At 33.0% G+C, this 20101-nt stretch overlaps 1 protein-coding gene across 1 annotated transcript in view; it reads right to left on the bottom strand.

The window, feature by feature from the left end:
* Positions 1–20101, bottom strand: part of LOC107653871 (receptor-type tyrosine-protein phosphatase mu-like) — a 208593-nt gene that overhangs the window by 38402 nt on the left and 150090 nt on the right. The window contains exons 19-21 of the mRNA XM_016440739.1: positions 12320–12513; positions 1389–1472; positions 1158–1289 (exon numbers count right to left, since the gene is read on the bottom strand). Coding sequence (XP_016296225.1) covers positions 1158–1289; positions 1389–1472; positions 12320–12513 — 410 coding nt within the window. The remainder of the gene's footprint in view (positions 1–1157; positions 1290–1388; positions 1473–12319; positions 12514–20101) is intronic.

Here is a 20101-nt window from a genome sequence, read left to right on the forward strand (position 1 = left end):
AGGGTCTGAGAGTAACGCAATTTCAATTCTCTGTGTGTATGTGCTGTACATGTGGAAGAATTGACAATAAAGCAGACTTGACTTGACTTGACTTGATATAATATACAATATATTAATAGAGTTTCAAAAACAACAGTGTAAATATAAAGTGGAGTGAGATGTGTCTTAATTAATAGTAAAATATTATTAAAATATTTAAAATATATATTAAATAATTTTATTTTAATTTTCTACTATTGATATATACTGTACACACAAATTATAGTATTTTCTGGAAAAAAAGCTTATAGATTTATAAACAGTATATGTGCATATTTATTTACATTATTTACTATTAACATCAAATAAATATTAATTGTTTATTAAAATTGTTACATCATTATTAATTGGTATTAAATATTTAATAGAATTTTTAAGTTATGTAATATTAAAATATTCCAATATTATAATATTTATATCAGAAGACAACAGTGTGAATGGAAAGTGAATTGATAAATTACTAAATTGTAATAACATGTTAAATTATTATTAAATATTCAATTGAAAATGTATTTACATTATTAAATATTAAAATAAAAATATTAATAGTATATTATTAAAATGGCTAAATTATTAAACTTTTTAAAAATGATTAAAATTATTTAATATTAAAATCAAACAAAATATTAATAGCATATTATTAAAATTGTTAAACATTTAATTGCATATTTGTTTAAATTATTGAATGCAAAAAGTAAATAAAAGACATCAATAGTATATTATTAAAGTTGTTAAATTATAATTACACATTTATTTATTACATGAGCAGCTAAACTCAATGCTCTTGTTTTCTCTGTCAGAGAGATGCTAAAGCTCCTGCGCTGTGATTGGCTCAAGTCTGACAGACCCCAGTGGCTCATGGGAAAACCGCTGGTCTTAAAGCAAGGTCCTGAGAAATTACGCCACTCACTAGAAGCTGATTTTCATAATGCTGCTGACGCTCTCTTTGCTTAAGGAGAGTTTGGTTAGTGACATTACTGTTAATTACACACACACACACACACACTCACACTCACAAGCACCATCTCTTTTTTAACAAGTTAACAAGTCCTTTAACTGTTACATTCTATCACAAATTCTATGTAGTTGTTAGTGCATGTAAGGGGCAGTGTTGGTACCTCCTGGGCCTCCTCGTGCAGCTCCTGCTCCTGAACCTTCAGCACGTCCCGCAGGTGATCTGTGTGTGCAGCAGCCTGACGACGCAGCTGTGTCCTCATCTCAGCCTCCATCACCTCTCGCACCTCCTGAGCCTGACACACAGACACAGACACAGACACACACACACACACACACACACACACACACACAGACACTCACACAGAGTTAGGAACGCTTCTCTACGTACATGCGATGATGTTGCCGTAACGGTTCTTCATTCTATTCTCGTCTTTTTTGGCCGAGTCCCACGGCGCCGCCTGCCCTTCAAAGAAGCTCTGAAACACAATGATATAACAGAGAAAAACACGGTTAGCAGAATGAACATGAGCGACAAACAACAGGTCAAAAGGTCAGGACAACACATGAGAATGGAGTCGGATATGAAGATTTGGAGAAAAGAGGAAAATGAACTTGATCTATGATCATCAATCAGAATGTGCAGCATCTCAGTTACCACAGAAAATCACCTCAGTTTACTCAAGTTTGGCATTAGCATGTTTACTCTAACAAGCACACAAATTCATCAATAAAAAATTACTATTGTTAAATTATTATTAAACATTTAATTGAATATTTATATTATTTTACTATTTGAAATCAAATAAAACAATAATTTTATATCATTAAAATTTTAATTGTTACAAATTAACTGTTAATTTTAAACATTTAATTAAATGCATAATTTAATATTAAAATCAATAAAAATATTAAGTGCATTTTTAAATTAAATGAAAATTAAAACCTAACAAAATACTGATATCATATTATTAAAACTATTATTACATATTATTATTATTATTACATTTATTATTATCATTATTATTATTATTATTATTATTATTACATATTGTTAAAATTATTAATAAACATTATTGAATTTTTATTAAAATTATATAATATTAAAATCAAACAAAAACATGAATAGTATATTATTAAAATGGTTAAATTAGCATTATACATTTAATTACCATTAAACATTTTAAATAATTTAAATATTTATTTAAATTTAAAATTTTGAATCAAACAAAAAAATATTAATAGCATATTAAAATTTTAACCTATTTTTAAACATTTAATTGAAAGTGTATTTCAACAATTTAACATTAAAATCAAACAAAAAATATGAATAGTATATTATTAAAACTGTTAAATTATCATGAAACATTGAATTGAATGTTTCAATTATTTAATAATCACATCAAATAAAAATATTAATAGTATATTATTAAGATGAATTTTGTATATTAATTATATAATATTAAAATCAAACAAAATGTTAAAAGCCTATTCATAAAATAAAACTAAAAATCGAACTGAATATTTAAATTATTTAATCATTTTAATTTAACATTAAATTATATTGTAATATTATTGTAATTTTCTACAATCTATAATATTTATATAAACTTCTAATTCATGATAAATTAATAAATTAACCTTTTTCTTACCTCATCTGCCATCTTGGATACATTTTTTTTTCACATGTTGCAATGCATTTTGGGATTATCTTGTGCACAAAGAATTCATGGCATGCTATGCATCTACAGTATGATGCCTTAAAATGCTGCTTATGTCGGATGTTGACTAGGTTTTCGAACATGATAACATATACAGCGTTTATTGCATAACATTCACTTCTAGTTTTTTAATCTGAGACAGTGTCGGGGTAACGCATTACAAGTAACACGAGTAATGTAATCAGATTACTTTTTACAGGCATTCAGTCACTAAACGTCACTTCCTGTTTGTTGCTGCCATGTGTTTTGAGTTTGAGCTCCGTCAAGTTAATTCTTTGTCGTCTAATTTTTTTATCTTAAAATCAATTTTATACACCATCATTTTCGTTTCTATAACGTGTGAATATATCCCCTATCGTATTCTACAACAAAAACAATCAGAGCGCCTTGTTATCACTAGTTCTATTTTTGACTTCCCGAGTCCGCTATTAGCATATAGCCCACTAGCATCGCCAGCGTGGTTGCCGCTAATCTCGCTTACATTACTAATACACTATTCACTGTTACTTGCTTTAATGGCGGATGTGTGTCTACCTTTGAGTGCAGGTGAGGACACGTTCGAGCTGCATTCGGTGCAGCTCGAGCTGGAGGCCGTGGAGAAGCAGATCCGTGACCTGGTGGAGAAGCAGACCCAGCTGAGAGAGCGGAGAGCCGCGCTGGAAACATCCCAGGCTGACGCTCACAAGTCCGAGGTAAGTATACAGCGCGCTGCTAATTCTCCCACCACCTCTACTCCGTGTGTTTCTCTGCACAGGCCCGGTGCAACCATGACGCGATCTTCCCAGATGTCCTTCACTCCGGCGCCGGGACACCACGGACCCTGGGTGCACCCCCCACGGAAGACGCGAGCTGGGCCCCGGGCGACGACCTCTCCCCCTCCGCCGCCTCCGGTCTTCGAGACCTCCACCCGGAACCGCTTTGCTCCCCTCCGCGAGACGGAACGCGACGCTGTGATCATCGGAGACTCCATCGTCCGGCACGTCCGTGCTACGTTAGCTGAAGGTAAAGTGCACACTCACTGTTTCCCTGGCGCTCGTGTTCTCGATGTTTCTGCGCAGATACCCACTATTTTCCTAATTAATGCTGTTCAGTTGCTTTGACACAATCTGTATTGTTAAAAGCGCTATATAAATAAAGGTGACTTGACTTTTTTCAAGTAACTAGTAAAGTAGCGCATTACTTTACAAGAGAATATCTGAGTTACTTTTTCAAATAAGTAACGCAAGTTACTTTTGTTTCCAATGTGTTGATTGACAGCTCTGGTGTCGCCATGGTGACAGAAATCAGAAGATGTTACTAAACATTACTAAAATAAATATGAATATGCATTAATTCATCTCACTCACAAACCAAACACAGATTCAGTATTCCGCAAAATGAATAAAAACAATGCAACTCAGAATATGACGCAAACCTGCAATAATTAAATGTTAAACAACACAAATATCCTTTATGTATTTAATCCCATTCTATTTGCTTCTGACCTTCGATGATCCAGTTCAACCGTACTAATAAGCACACATTACTCTAGACAAACATTTGTGTCTTTTTTTATTGCTGAAGTGTGTTGAAATGTCTTCTTCTGCATTCTACTTTACTTTCCCTTCAGCCTGAGGCTTATTCATTTCACTTTTGGTGTGAAAAGGCTTTTATATTTGCCAAAAATGTAACTTTTTTATTTTAAAAACAAACAAGCAAGCCCTGTCCAGATTTAAAAAGTAACGCAAAAGTAACGTAACGCATTACTTTCCATAAAAAGTAACTAAGTAACGTAATTTGTTACTTTTTTATGGAGTAACGCAACATTGTAACGCATTACTTTTAAAAGCAACTTTCCCCAACACTGCTCTGAGGGTTGTTTTAGTATTATTTTCTGTGGTGACAGACATTATTCTGCTTTGAGAATATTATTAGTTACATTGAATGAAATGTAGACGCAGACGCAGCAGCAGCCCACGTTTGTTCCTCCGCTACAGAAACTCATGAAACATTAATGCCGTACGAGACGCTCTCCTCGCCGCGCAATTACAGCTAATTATGAAAATAAACCTCAGCGCTGGCTTCTGAGGGCCGTGCAGACCCAGAGGAACAGAGCATTCTGACGAACATCTCGGCTCTATCAGCAGCTCTGTGACTGAGGTTACGTCTGAGACCAGAAGGTTATCATGGCATGAATCACCGCAGAAGCCAAGATGAGTCAGATTTAACCTGCAATGCTCTTTCATTTCCATCATGTGAACCTTTTAGAAGCCTTACAGACACAGAAAACGACTTTGATTCAAAAGTTTCATTTTAAAGCTCAACACTGTGTCTGGAAAATAAATATAAACGCATCTTATCTTGAAATGCATTAGTGTTAAAATGTTTGACTTTTTTAAATGTTTCTGAAGGTCTCTTCTGCTCAACGAGGCTGCATTAATTTGATTAAAAATACAGTAAAATTGTGAAATATTATTAGAATTTAAAACAGCTGTTTGCTATGTGAATCTCTGTTAAACTGTAATTTATTTCTGTGATCAAAGCTGTATTTTCAGCATCAAGTTAATATATTTATACATTTTATAATTATAATTTTTTTATGATGAAATATTAAATAAGTTATATTAAATACAAAAAAATAAATATTTTGTTTTAAATTGTATTGAGTAATTCTAATTCTTCAATACAAATAAAATACATTATTCAATTCTAATCAATTTACTGACCAAAAAAAATAAAATACATAATATATAAATATATAATGTATAAAAAAACATAAATAAAAAAACGTTAGTTGAAATGAAAAGAAGTTAACTGAAATAAAATAAAATACAAAATCTATATATATATCAGCTAGTTTTCAAGGCAACATTTCTCTTTTAACTTTATGTACTAAAAGAACTAAAACTAAACAATTATATATATATATATATATATATATATAGACATAAATTTACACACACACTCACACTCACACACAGACATATATATATATATATATATAAAACTACTAAAATGACAAAAACACACAAGAAAATTACTAAACTTGAACTAAAATTTAAATGAAAATGGAAAATGGAAAAAAATTAACTTTATGATACTAAAATAACACTGACACTGACAGGCTCTCAGGCTCATGTTCTATTGTAAATATACTCATAACATAAATACACATATTCACAGTATAACAGCAGCTACACGACTGGTTTTGTAAAGGTCATGAAGGGCAGATGTATTTAATGCATCAAAACAGACACTAAAGCCAACTGAATGCACGCTGACGTTGCTTCTGTGTTCGTTATTCGGCGCCGCGGCGTCTTCTGAGACGCTGTGCTTTCATGTGGCGTCAGTGACAGCGACGAGCTACGAGCGACTGACAAACACCTTTCAGAGTCCGAGAATCATGACAGCCGAGTCAAACGAGTGTCAGCACAAACACACACACATTTAAATATTCAAGACGGTCACACACACACACACACACGCCTCCCAGAGTATGTACACAGCCCAGATTCTGTCAAACAGACACTGACGGCGCTTCTGTGTGCTTTTAAAGACAGGCTCGACCTACAGGAATAAATCACCCAGAAATGTCAATCCTGTCATAATTCATGTCGCTCCAAACCTGTAAGACTTCGGTTAATCTGCAAAACACAAATCAAGATTCTTGCAATCAACCCTGAGAGGTTTAGATCATCGTTTAGATGTAAATAAAAGGCTGAATGAAATCCGTTCATCATATAAAGCGATCCTATCTCTGTACAAGACTTGAATTAAACTGCTTGATTCACATGGATTCGTTTTGCAAAGCCTTTATGACAGTTTTGGGTTTTTTGGTTGCCTTTCAATGAAGGGACAGAACAAAAAAAGCCTTAATTTGTGATTTAACTCTAGTCTTATGGGTTTGGAACAACATGAGGGTGAGTCTGGGTTATTATCTATTAGGGATATCTAAAACTAAAATTATGAAATACTTTAAAAAAAAAAAAAAAAAAATTAAAATTAACTGAAATAAATAAATAAATGTAATTAAATATAAAAAAACTTTAACTTATTAAACTTTTTTTAAATAAAATTAAAAATTACATAATAAACATAAGGTGAAATAAATTAACTATAAAAAATGTAACTTATTTAAATAAAATAAAAATTTAAATAATAAAAATAAAATATTTTTGATCAAATAAATGCAGCCTTGGTGAACATAAAAAACTTGTTTACAAATCTTACCAACCTCAAATTTTTGAATGGTAGTGTAAATGAATTTAGAATCAATGTCCCACATTAACCACCAGAGGTCTCCACCCAACTACAATACCTTGAATTATGCATCCCTGTCACTAATATTTGTCTTAGTTCAGTGGTAGATTACTGTTCTGTGATGCACAATTTACATACTAACTGGAAAAAAAAAAAACACACACACAAAATAATAATAATAAATAAATAAATAAAATAAACATTAAATAAAGACCTTAAACTTATTTTATGTTATTTTTAATTGCCTAAATAAAACTAGATAAAACTAAAAACTAAAATGTAATATAAAATATATAGATATATATATTTTTTAAATTATTAAAATGACAAAAATTTTATTTTAGCCAGTTTCCAAGGCAACATTTCTCATTTTCATTAAGTTTACCTTGAAGTACTAAATTATCTCAAATTAAAACTTAATTAAAAAATGTTTTTTTCACATATTAAAAAAAACTCAAAACAACAAAATTAAAACTACAATTAAAACGAAAACAGAAAATATAAAAATAAAACCCAATTCAAAATATTAACAAAACCTATAATAGTATTTTCAATGACACTAAGATAATACTGCGGTGAGTAACTGACGACAGTACTTCATTTTTGGGTGAACTGTCCCTTTAAGAGTTGCTGTAGTGAAACAGGAGAGAATAATGATTTTCAGACTTTGCTTGATGGGAAAATAATCTTTTGAAATACAAAAATGTGGTGCTGAATAAATAAGCTTCTGGAATGGAGCGGATGGAGAAATGGCTGGCAGGAAGCTCCAGGCTGTTTCTGTCCCTCTAGGCCTCTCGCTGTGATTGGCTGAGCCTCAAAACCACAGCCAATCAGACGCATGACCGGAATCATGAGCCCAAACTGTGGCGATGCTGAAAACCGGATCTGGATTCGTCCAGAACGAGAGGACGTGCATTAACCTGCGTTTCGTCTCAGTGGCGCAGAGGATAAAAGCAGGAGGTGGAATCAAATCAGATAAACAGAGTTGTGAAATGAAATTGATGCCGAATAACGCGCGCTCTCTGAAAGATGTCAAAGCAAGCATGAATAAAACAAGCATCAACCCAACTTAATAATGCATGTTGTAAGATGCAGGTGTCGATTCTTTATTGTTATGCACCGCAGCATGCTCGAGGTGTTTGTGGATGGATTACTGCGCTCAGCTCATGAGGAGGACCTCTGTGACGTCTGACTGCGACAATTAAAGCTTCACAGTTCGGTCCAGAAGCTTCTGATGGGTTTTACCCACAAATAAACGTCCCCAGAGACAGATGCTCAAATGTTGGATTCTGACACTTTAAATAAACACGACACTGTTGCTCTTTTAATAAATAGTTACATTTTTCCATAACATGATTCAAAAACTGAAGAAATTATTAATTTTCTGTTTTCATTTTAATTTTAGATAGAGCTTTAGATAAAGTATTTTTATTTATTTATTTAAATATTTCCATTTAATCATGTAATAATAAAATTAAAAATATTATTATTAATAATAATAATTGTGATGGAATGAAATATGACTGTTTCACTTTAAAGTATTATTTCAATTACGTTTTAAATTATTATTATAAATTATTTTGCATTATTTAAAACTGAATCAGTGTTAAGTTGGCTTTTATTTATTTGTGTTTTTTTTTTCATTTTCAGTTAAAGTTTTAGTAATTTGGTTGTTTTTTTGTTATTTTTATTACTTTTTTCTTTTTTATATATATTATGGAAGCCCATTTCCACCATGGAATAAAAATTTTAAAAAGATAACTGCCTTTTTTTCCACCCAATTCTAGGTTTATATCGTGCAATTCAGTTTTTTTTTTTTTTTTTTTTTCCACATAATTAAAAAAGAAAATGTAATTGCAGACTTTTTAATCTCATTTAAATGTTTTTATATCAGATTCATAATTATTATTATAATTTGGATTTTCTTCTCAGAATATTGTGTTTATATCACAATTCTGATAAAAAGTCATAATTACCGTTTTTATTTCTTCAAACTGTATTTTTCTTTATTTCAGTTATTTTAGTACATCAATTTAAACTTAATAAAAATGAGAAATATTTCCTTGACAACTAACATTTGTTTTTATTTTTTTAATTTTTTTGTAATATTTCAGTAATTTTGTTGTTTTTTTTCTAATTTTTATTAGTTTTTTTTTTTTTTTTTAAATATCTCTATTTTTTATTAATTTTATTTGAGTTTTCATTGTAGTTATTTTAGAACATCAAGTTAAACTAAATGAAAATGAGAAATATTGCTTTGGCAACTCGCTGAACTAAAATAAGTTTTTAGGGTTTTTAACATTTGATTTCAAATAAAGTTTATTTTATTTCAGTAATTATCTTCTCATGGTTTTAGTTTTATTTTTTTCTATAATAACTCTGATCAAACACTTTGTTTTTTACAGTGAAAAATACCCATCTCTGTGTATTACAAGCGACCCAGCAACTACGTTTTTTGAACATTTTAAATGCAATTTTATGCAAATCAAAAGACTTGCATTAGAAAAAGGACAACATCCTGTCTGATAATATGCGTGCGGCAACAGTTGCTAAGGAAGGACTGGTGAAACTACAGGAGCTTCAAGACAAACTACAGGACAATCGGGAGCTAACGAGTCATATTAGCAACTAACAAGCAACTAAAACATCTTACATATATCCAAAAAGGGCTGCTTACCTCATTTATCTTTTCCAAAGTTAATGTACGGAATAACAAGAAGCAAAAAGAAAGATAAGGGAATATTTTAGTGTTGGTCATCTCAAACCACTATTCAACATGGAGGAGAAAACACAGTAAAGACAAGCAACTTTCACATGGAGGAAGGGACGAGGGAGTGAGTGCTGAGCTCGACGTCTACCTGAACTCTAAAAACAATCTTTATCCATAATGAATCGAGCCCTCGGGGCGGCTCGCAAGCCAGCAGGTGTCTGGGCTGAAATATTTATTTCATTGAGATGTGAAGGATAAAGCTGTGAGGTTATGGTGAGAGGATGCACAAACACACAGAGCCGTGATGGTTGTTTTAACGCTGCCCACGTCTCTCAGTCGCACTAGACGTTAACAAACGGCCGATCGCGCGAGTCTGTCTGTCGTCGTGTGTGTGTGAAGATAATGCACATCGTATGCTGGTGAAACGGAGAGCTAAACCTTGTGCGGTCGACGGGATTCAACAGAACTGGAGCGGTTTGGTGATGACATGAGCTCATGGAGAAAACTACTGCAAAAAATGTCCTTCTTCACTATTTTTGTCTTGTTTTCCAGTAAAAATATCTAAACGTACTTAAATCAAGAACTATTTACTTGAGAAGCAAGATGACTTGATAAAAATGATCAAAATTAAGTGAGTTTTTGCTTAAAACAACACATATCTGTCGATGGGTCTGTCAGAAAAAAAGTTTTCTTTTTGAAATTTTTTTTTTTTTTCTACATTGACAGATAATTGTTCCTGTTTTAAGCATAAACTCACTTAATTTTCAGAAAACAAGACTTAGTATTTTAAGTCATTTTGCTACTCTAGTAAACATTTCTTGATTTAAAACAAGACACAATACTACTTAAAACACTGTTAAATCAAGATACATTTACTTGTGATGCAAAATGACAAGATACTAAGTCTTGTTTTCTGAAAATTAATTGAGTTCATGAAATTAAGCGAGATATTAGATAAATCTTGCTATTTGAAAAATGCATCAAAATTAAGTGAGGTTTTGCTTAAAACAACAAATATCTGTCGATGGGTCTGTCAGAAAAAAAGGTTTCTTTTTAAATTTTTTTTTTTTACTACATTGACAGATAATTGTTCCTGTTTTAAACATAAACTCACTTAATTTTATCTTAAGTAATTTTGCTTATCTTGGTTTAAGAATATTTAAATATTTGTACTTGAAACCAAGACAAAAATACTATTTAAAAATTCTTAAATCAAGATACATTTACTTGTGAAGTAAAAGGACTTAAGTTTTGTTTTCTGAAAAATATTTAAAAATTAAGTGCTTGAATAAGAAAAAAATGTGCAGAAAAATAATCCTGTTTTTCCTTTGAATTAAGTTTATTTGTTCTTGTTTTAAGCATAAACTCACTCAATTTTCAGAAAACAAGACTTATTATCTCAAGTGAAATTTTGCTTCAAGTAAATATTTCTTGATTTAAAACAACAAAATACTACTTAAACATTGTTAAATCAAGATACATTTACTTGTGATGCAAAATTACTTAAGATACTAAGTCTTGTTTTCTGAAAATTAAGTGAGTTTATGAAATGAAGTGAGATATTAGATATTAAGCCTTTTTTGAAAAATGCATCAAAATTAAATGAGTTTATGCTTAAAACAATAATAACAAAAAATCTGTTGATGGGTTAAGAAAATTAATAGTATTAATAGTCAAGTTTATTTTTCTGATCTCATTGTCAGATATTTTTTCTTGTTTTAAGCACAAATTCAATTAATTATCAATAAAAGAGACAAAAATGCTATCTAAACATTCTTAAATTAAGATACATTTATTTGATATGCAAAATGATTTAAAATATGAAAAAAGTATCAAAATTAAACAAGTTTACGATTAAAACAAGAATAAATATCTGTCAATGGGAGAAGAAAATGTAATAATTTTTCCAACCCCACTGGCAGATTTTTTTCAAGCATAAACTCACTTAAGTTTTGGGAAAATAAGACTTAATATCTTAAGTCATTTTGCTTCTCAAGTAAGTAGATCTTGATGTAGGAATATTTCGATATTTGTACCGGAAAACAAGATGATATCAAGTCTTGCTTTCTGAAAATTAACTGAGTTTATGCTTAAAACAAGAAAAATATCTGCTAATGGGGTCAAAAATAGTAATCATGTTTTTCCTCTGAAGTTTATTTTTCTGTTCCCACTGACAGAAATGTTTTCTTGTTTTAAGCATAAACTCATTTAATTTTCAGAAAGCGGGACTTAATATCGTAAGTCATTTTGCTTCGTAATTAAATGTTTTGATTGTGCTGGAAAACAAGACAAACATACAGAGTAAGAAACTTTTTGCAGTGAATACTAATAGAATAGTTCTGCTAAAAATGAATAATTTACTCACTCTCATGTCATTTCAAACCAGTACGACTTTCAAAGAGAGACATTGGACAAAATGTCAAAATTTCTACATCAAGAGAAATTGTTGTACAGAAAACTGAAGCTAAACATTTCCTTTTGTGATTCACAAAAGACAAAGTCAAGTTTGGAACGACACTGGGGTGAGTGTGTTTTTACCTGTGGTGATTTATTCAGTTACCATCCTTAAAAAGTAAGATGCAAACAGCATGCAGTGACATACAAACGTGTGACAAAACAAATGATGTCCAGAGTAAACTAAAGTAAAAGGACGCACCTCGTATTCCTCTTTGAAGCCGTAACCCTCGGCGCACTTCATCTGCGTGATGTGCTGGAGAAGATCGGCCACACGGATGGCCGGATGAAGCTGTCCCGTCTGATATGGGACATCCACCGCCTCGCGTTTCTTGTAGGAGTGAGTATGCGACTGAACCAAGCTGCTGGTCTCGCTTGTCATGGTGTGGTTCTCGTCTGACGGGACAAACGCAAGGGACAAACGGTCAGCAAACGCAGAAGAAAACTGCAAAGGATTGGATGAGCAGTAGGTTGACGACTGCATGAAGAGATGAGCACAGAACAACAGGTGAGTCGAATCCAAACATGTGCATAAACAGAACGCCGGTAACATCAAAACAAAACCAAGCCATCTGTTCTAGCTAAAGAAACTGGCTATCCGATGTCAAAATGAGGTCGCACGAATGGTGAAATGGTGATTAAATGTGGCACCTTCACGACAGGGTTGGGCACCAAAACCAAAAGAAAGCACATTTGAGGATGCAGGTGAGTGGAGGGTGTCACATATACTGTATGCATGAAGAGGGCAGCCACGGGTGACGGCCATGCTAGCTAATGGGAGGCAAAATGCGACACAAGGCCATGCGAGAGAGGCGACACGGTTTGAGGGGAGAGGGGGGGGCAGATCCCACTGACAGTCACCCCCAAAAAACACAGGGCCGATTGACAACTTACCATTAATGGGCACTTTTTAAGAGGATACATAGGTTAAATGTAAAGAAAGAAAACAGGAAGAGAGAGGAAAAAGGGTGTAAGCAACAAGATAGTTGAAGCAAGAGCAGCTACACATGAAGTCCAGAGACTATCTGAGGTTCTGACTGACTTGCGCTGAACCGTCTGAGGTGTCAAAATGAAGGAATGAGACGAGGCCGAATCTGAACCTGCTCAACGCTCGGGTTCCCCAAGTAAAAATCCCATTCAGGCCCTCCACCGTTAACGGATAAAACTTTCTAAACAGACCTATACAAGCTCGGAAGTTACGTGATTCAAGCCGGCATTTCAAAGTTTATCATGGATCAAGTGATGAAATTTGTTTCAGTTCTGCAAATCGAAATGACATTGATCTTGCAACATTGTTTCAATGTTGCACTTTTCCTACAGATCTTGTTAAAATGTACTTGTTAAAAAAACCTGTTTTAATCACAGTTCAATGTTTATTCAATGTCATGGATCAAGGCTGATTAAGTGATCTTGCTGAACTCTAACATTTTTGCATTAAATGCCGATGTTTTTCAAGATTGATATAACAACTGACTTTATTTCAACCACATTTCAATGTTTATTCAATGTCATGGATCAAGGCTGATTAAGTGTTGAATTTTGTTTCAATTTCGCAAATCAAATCAACAGTTTCCTTGCAACGCTGTTTGAAAGTTTAACTTCTATATATGTATATAGATCTTGTTAAAATTTTAATTCTGTATTTTAAGTACTTTGGTAATGCTTTTGCATTAAACATAATTGTTTTTCAATGTTGAAACAACAACATATATTATTTCAACGCTTGTTCATGGGTGAATTGAATCAGTGTTGAATTTTGTATCAATTTTGCAAATCGAATTGACACTGATCTTGCTGAACTCTAACATTTTTGCATTAAATGCCAAAGTTTTGCAAGATTGATATAACAACTGACTTTATTTCAACCACATTTCAATGTTTATTCAACGTCATTGAACAAGGTTGATTCAGTGTTGAATTTTGTTTCAATTTTGCCAATCAAATCAACAATGACCTCGCAACGTTGTTTCAACGTCTTACTTTTCTTACAGATCTTGCTAAAATTTCAAAGTTGAACTCTGTTTTTCAACATTGAAACAACACTGACATTATTTCAACTCTGACATTATTTATTCAATGTCATTGATCACGGTTGATTTCCTACAGATCTTTTTAAAATTTCAATGTTGAGTTGTAAGCATTTTGTTCGTATTTTCACAACCATTTATATCTAAACATTTTTTTTAACATTGAAACAACTTACATTATTTCAACGCTTATTCAAGGGTGATTCAACATCAGGAATCAAGGTTGAATCAGTGTTGAATTTTGTATCAATTTCGCAAATTGAATTAATGTTGATACTGCAACGTTGTTTCAATGTCTTACTTTCTTGTTAAAATTTCACTGTTGATTTCTAAGTATTTTGTTAAACTTTATAGAACTATTCAGAACTAAACGTTGCCAGCGTTGACATTATTAATTGACATTATTTCAACTACATTTCAACATTTAGGCTATTCACAGGTAAAGATCAAGGTTGAATTGTTTCAATTTTGTTTCAATTTAATTTCAGTGTTGATTTTGTTTACCTTTTTACAACCATTTAGCCCTCATTTTTATTTTTTAACGTTGAAACAACAACTTACATTATTTCAACCGCATTTCAAAATGTATTCACGGGAATCAAGGATGAATTGTTGTAGAATTTTGTTCAGTTTTGCAAATCAAATCAGTGTTGATACATTGTTTCAACATTTTACTTTTTGTACAAAACTTCTTAAAATTTAAATATTGATTAAGACTTGTGTTCATATTTTTAAGCATTAAACACTAAACTTTTTTCCACCGTTCAACGTTTATTTACAAGCAAATCAATTTCACGGATGTAGAAGATATTAGTTTTACAATCAAATCAACATTGATATTGCAACATTATTTCAACCTCTTCTCGCACAGATCTCAATAAAATATTGCATTTTGTACGTTTTCACAACCATTTATCACTAAATATTTTTCCAATGTTGAAACAACACATTTCAACGTTTATTCCCAGTTGAAGCAATGTCATGGATCAAGGTTGAATCATAGTGAAATTTTGTTTTGATTTTGCTAATACCGTCTGAGGTGTCAAAATGAACGAATGAGACGAGGCCGAATCTGAACCTGCTCAACGCTCGGGTTCCTCAAGTACAAATCCCATTCAGGTCCTTCACCGTGACACGTTTGTAGCAATAACAGATAAAACGTCCTAAACAGACCTAAACGAGCCCTACACGTGATTCAAGCTGGCATTTCAATGCTTAAAGGCTTAGTTCACCCAAAAATGAAAATGAGCCCATGATTTACTCACCCTCAAGTCATCCTAGGTGTATATGACTTTCTTCTTTCAGACGAATCCAGTCGGAGTTATATTAAAAAATGTCTTTGATCTTCCAAGCTTTAGAATGGCACTCAGCAGGTGTTGCAGTGCATCAGTCCAAAAGAAGTGAAATTAAGCGCATACATCCATAGTAAAACATGCCTCACACGGCTCCGGGAGGTGAATGAAGGCCTTCTGTAGCGAATTAATGTGTTCTTGTAAGAAACATATCCATTTTAAAACGTTATAACCACTTTTCTGTAGCTTGCGCTAACTGTCATACGCGGAAGCCGTTCTGGGCGGATGACGTAGGACGTATGCGTAGCGCATGCGCCGGTGAGAATATGCTAGTCTCGCGAAAACCAACGTTTGTTTACAGGAGCAAAGGAAGCAAAGTTTCCTTACTTTAGCAAAGGATCTCTCCTCTCTGCTTCCGCGTTCGTCACTTCTCACCGGCGCCTGCGCTACCCCATACGTCCTACGTCATCCGCCCGGAATGAACGCGCGTAAGACAGTTTCAGGAAGTGACAGAAAAGTGTTTATAAGTTTTTAAATATGTATATTTTTATTACAACAACGCATTAATTCGCTACAGAAGGCCTTCATTCACCTCCCGGAGCCGTGTGAGGCACGTTATACTATGGATGTATGCTCTTAATTTCACTTCTTTTGGACTGATGCACTGCAACACCCGCTGAGTGCCATTCTAAAGCTTGGAAGATCAAAGACATTTTAGACACAACTCTGACTGGATTCGCCTGAAAGAAGAAAGTCATATACACCTAGGATGACTTGAGGGTGAGTAAATCATGGGATAATTTTCATTTTTGGGTGAACTAACCCTTTAAATATAGAATCTTGCTTCAATTTTGCAAATCGAATTGACATTGATCTTGCAAACATAGCTTCAATGTTTTACTTTCCTTAAGATCTTATTAAAATTTCAAGTCTGAATTTTAAGTACTTTGGTAACGTTTTTGCATTAAACGTCATTGTTTTTCAACATTCAGACATTATTTCAAACACATTTCAATGTTTATTCAACGTCATGGATCAAGGTCGAATCAGTGTTGACTTTTGTTTCAATTTTGCAAATCAACAATGTTTCAGTGTTTTTTAACTGTTGAAAAAAATTTAAATGTTGATTTCTAAGTATTTTGTTAACCTTTCTACAACCATTTAACACTAAACATTTTTTTCAATGTTGAAACAACTGACAATATTTCAACCACGTTTCAACGTTTACTCAATGTCATGGATCAAGGTTGAATTGGTGCTGAATTTTGTTTCAGTTTTGCAAATCAAATCAACATTGTTTCAACGTGTTACTTTCCTTAAGATCTTATTAAAATTTCCAGTCTGAATTCTAAGTACTTTGGTAACGTTTTTGCATTAAACGTTATTGATTTTCAACACTGAAACAACAACAGGCAATATTTCAATCACATTTCAACGTTTACTCAACGTCAAGGATCAAGGTTGAATTGTTGCTGAATTTTGTTTCAGTTTTGCAAATCAAATGAACATTGTTTTAATTTTCCTATAGATTTCAATGTTGAATTCTAAGTACTTTGAAAAACAATGGCGTTTAATGCAAAAATGCTACCAATGTTAAAACAACAACTGCCATTACATTTCAATTTTTATTCACAGGTGAATCTGTGCTGATATCTAAGTATTCTGTTAACCTTTTTACAATCATTTAGCCCTTATTTTAATTTTTAACGTTGAAACAACTGACATTATTTAAAACACTTTTCAACATTTATTCACGGGTGAATCTACGTCACTGACCAAGGTCGAATCAGTGTAGAATTTTGTTTCAGTTTTGCAAATCAACATTGATATTGCAACGTTGTTTAAAGGTTTTACCTTTTCTACAAATCTTGTTAAAATTTCAATGTTGAATTCTATATATTTTGGTAAAGTTTTTCCATTAAATCAACATTATGGATCGAGTTTGAATCACTTGAATGTTTTTTTTAATTTACTTTCATTGTTGATTTCTAAGTATTCTGTTAAGCTTTTTACAACCTTTTTGCATTAAATGCCATTGTTGTTCAACGTTGAGACATTGTTTCAACCACATTTCAATGTTACTTGGGTTAATTAATGTCATGGATCAAGGCTGAACCGGCATAGAATTTGGTTCAGTTTTGCAAATCCAATCAATGTTGATGTCGCAATGCTGTTTCATTGTTTTACTTTTTTGCACAGTTCTTTTTAAAATTTCATTCTTTGTTTATATTTTTTAGAACCTTTTTTTCATTAAATAACACTGTTTTTCAATGTTGAAACAACAGCTGACATTATTCCAATGTTTATTTACAGGCAAATCAAAGTCATGGCTCAAAAGGTTGAGTCAACATTGATCTTGCAACATTGTTTCAATGTTCTATATTTCGTACATATATTTTTAAAAATTCAATGTTGAATTGAAGTTTTTAGGTAATCTTTTTACAACCTTTTTGTTTTTAAATGTTGAATCAACAAATTACATTATTTAAAACACAAGTCACTGCTTATTAATGTGTTTATCAATGTCATAGATCAAAGTCAAATCAGTGTTGAATTTAATTTCAACTTGGTATCACAACATTATTTCAACATTTTACTTCTCCGACAGATCTTGTTAAAATTCCAGTGTTGGTTTATAAGTATTTTGTTCACCTTTTTACAACCGTTTAGCACTAAATGTTTTTTCAACGTTAAAACAACAACCAACATTATTTCAACCACATTTCAATGTGTATTCAAGGGTTAATCAACGTTTTGCAAATCAAATCAATGTTGATGTTGAATGTTTTAATGTCTTTTCGTACAGATCTTGAAATTAAAATTTCAAATTTTTTCACAACCATGTAGCTTTTAACTTTTTTTTTTTTAATGCTAAAACAACTTAGATTATTTTGACCACATTTCAAAGTTTATTCACGTCATTGATCAAGGTTGGATATCGTTAATCAAATCAACGTTGATATCCCAACGTTGTTTCAACATTTTACTGTTTGTAAAGACCTTATTAAAATTTCTGTGTTGATTTCTAAGTATTTTGTTAACCTTTGTACAACCTGATGAAATAACAACTTATATTATTTCAACCACATTTCAACGTTTATTCAAACAAACTTCAACGTTGAAGGTCGTCGCATGATGTCAAGGATGAGATTGGCTTCAGTGGGTGCCTAAAACCTTCATTTGTTTAAAAAAAACAAGACCGAATGAACGCATTATAACTAGATAGCTATCTACTTAAAGTCAGTTAAAGGAATAGTTCACCCCATTCTGCCATCATTTACTCACCCTCATGCCATTCCAAACCTGAATGACTTCTGTGCAACACAAAGAAAGATCTTTTGAAAAATGTTTTTTGTCCATACAATGAAAGTCAATGGGGTCCAAAGCTGTTTGGTTCCCAACATTCATTAAAGGGGTCATATGATGCGATTTCAAGTTTTCCTTTCTCTTTGGAGTGTTACAAGCTCTTGGTGCATAAAGAAGATCTGTAAAGTTGCAAAGACTAATCTGTCACGCGACTGTTGCCCTTTCGGGCTTGAACTGATGGTAAAACAAACGATATTATTAACTGTCTTGATATTTACTTTGAAAGTTGACGCTCGCGATTATGGTAAGGGGCGTTACATTTCCGACGCGTGCTTGTGGTGTTCGGCCAATCACAGGGGCATAGAGGACCTACAATAATGTACAGTATTTGAAAAATAATGTGTTTTTTTAACATTAAAGCATGTCAACATATTCTGTAACACCAAATACACAAAATAATGATCTTTGAAAAAAATAGCATCATATGACCCCTTTAAAATATCTTGTTTTGTGTTCCACAGAAGACAGAAACGACACGAGGCTGAGCAAATGATAACTGAATGATAATTTTCAGGTGAACTATCCCTTTAAGACAACAGAAGTGCTTTAATGGGACTACTAGTTCAGTAATTCCCTTGTTAGTACGCATCCTCGTGTCTTTCGAATGGATGAATGGGAAATATACTTCCTGAACCCAAGATCTCATTTAATATAGTGATTTGGAGCCATTTTTAAAGTTTAATAAATGTGATCGTTATAAAAACAGACTCTGACATGTGCACAATTGATTTTGTAATGACAAAGTGTGTTTTAAACGCTATCGTGAGCATAAAGAGCGCATCTGAAGACACTGATGGAAATGACCATGGGTCGCTTTTTTCGTTCGTGCCACACTGTCACTCCCCCCTCATCCGGTCCACATTATCTGTCCATGCACATGAGAGGTCATAGACATACGTGACGTCACACGCACGACACGGAATGCGGATGGGATGGGGTGAAGCCTCGGCTCGGGGAGGAATAAACCCTCAAGTCTCACACAGAAGAGAAAAGCAGGCAGGTATGAATGTGAGGAAGCGTCAGATCTACTTCCTGTCTGTCTCTCGTCAACACAAACAAGCTATTCTCAGGACACCGTCATGTGTGGAACAGAAACAGAGGTTTTCTCACCTAAGATTGCGGTCGGCACGAAGGGATCTGCTCACGGCCGAGAGACATGCAGAGGTTTACAGAGAAGAGAAAAGCGGGTCAGTCCACACTGATCCAGATCAAGTCAGTACTGCATTAGACAGGAAGGTTAAACAGGTGACCATACAGACATAACTGGCTACACACAGACCCCCCCCCCCCAGGCTTTGG

Source organism: Sinocyclocheilus anshuiensis, unplaced genomic scaffold (genome assembly GCF_001515605.1).
Source record: "Sinocyclocheilus anshuiensis isolate Anshui unplaced genomic scaffold, SAMN03320099.WGS_v1.1 scaffold1994, whole genome shotgun sequence".
Classification (NCBI taxonomy): domain Eukaryota; kingdom Metazoa; phylum Chordata; class Actinopteri; order Cypriniformes; family Cyprinidae; genus Sinocyclocheilus; species Sinocyclocheilus anshuiensis.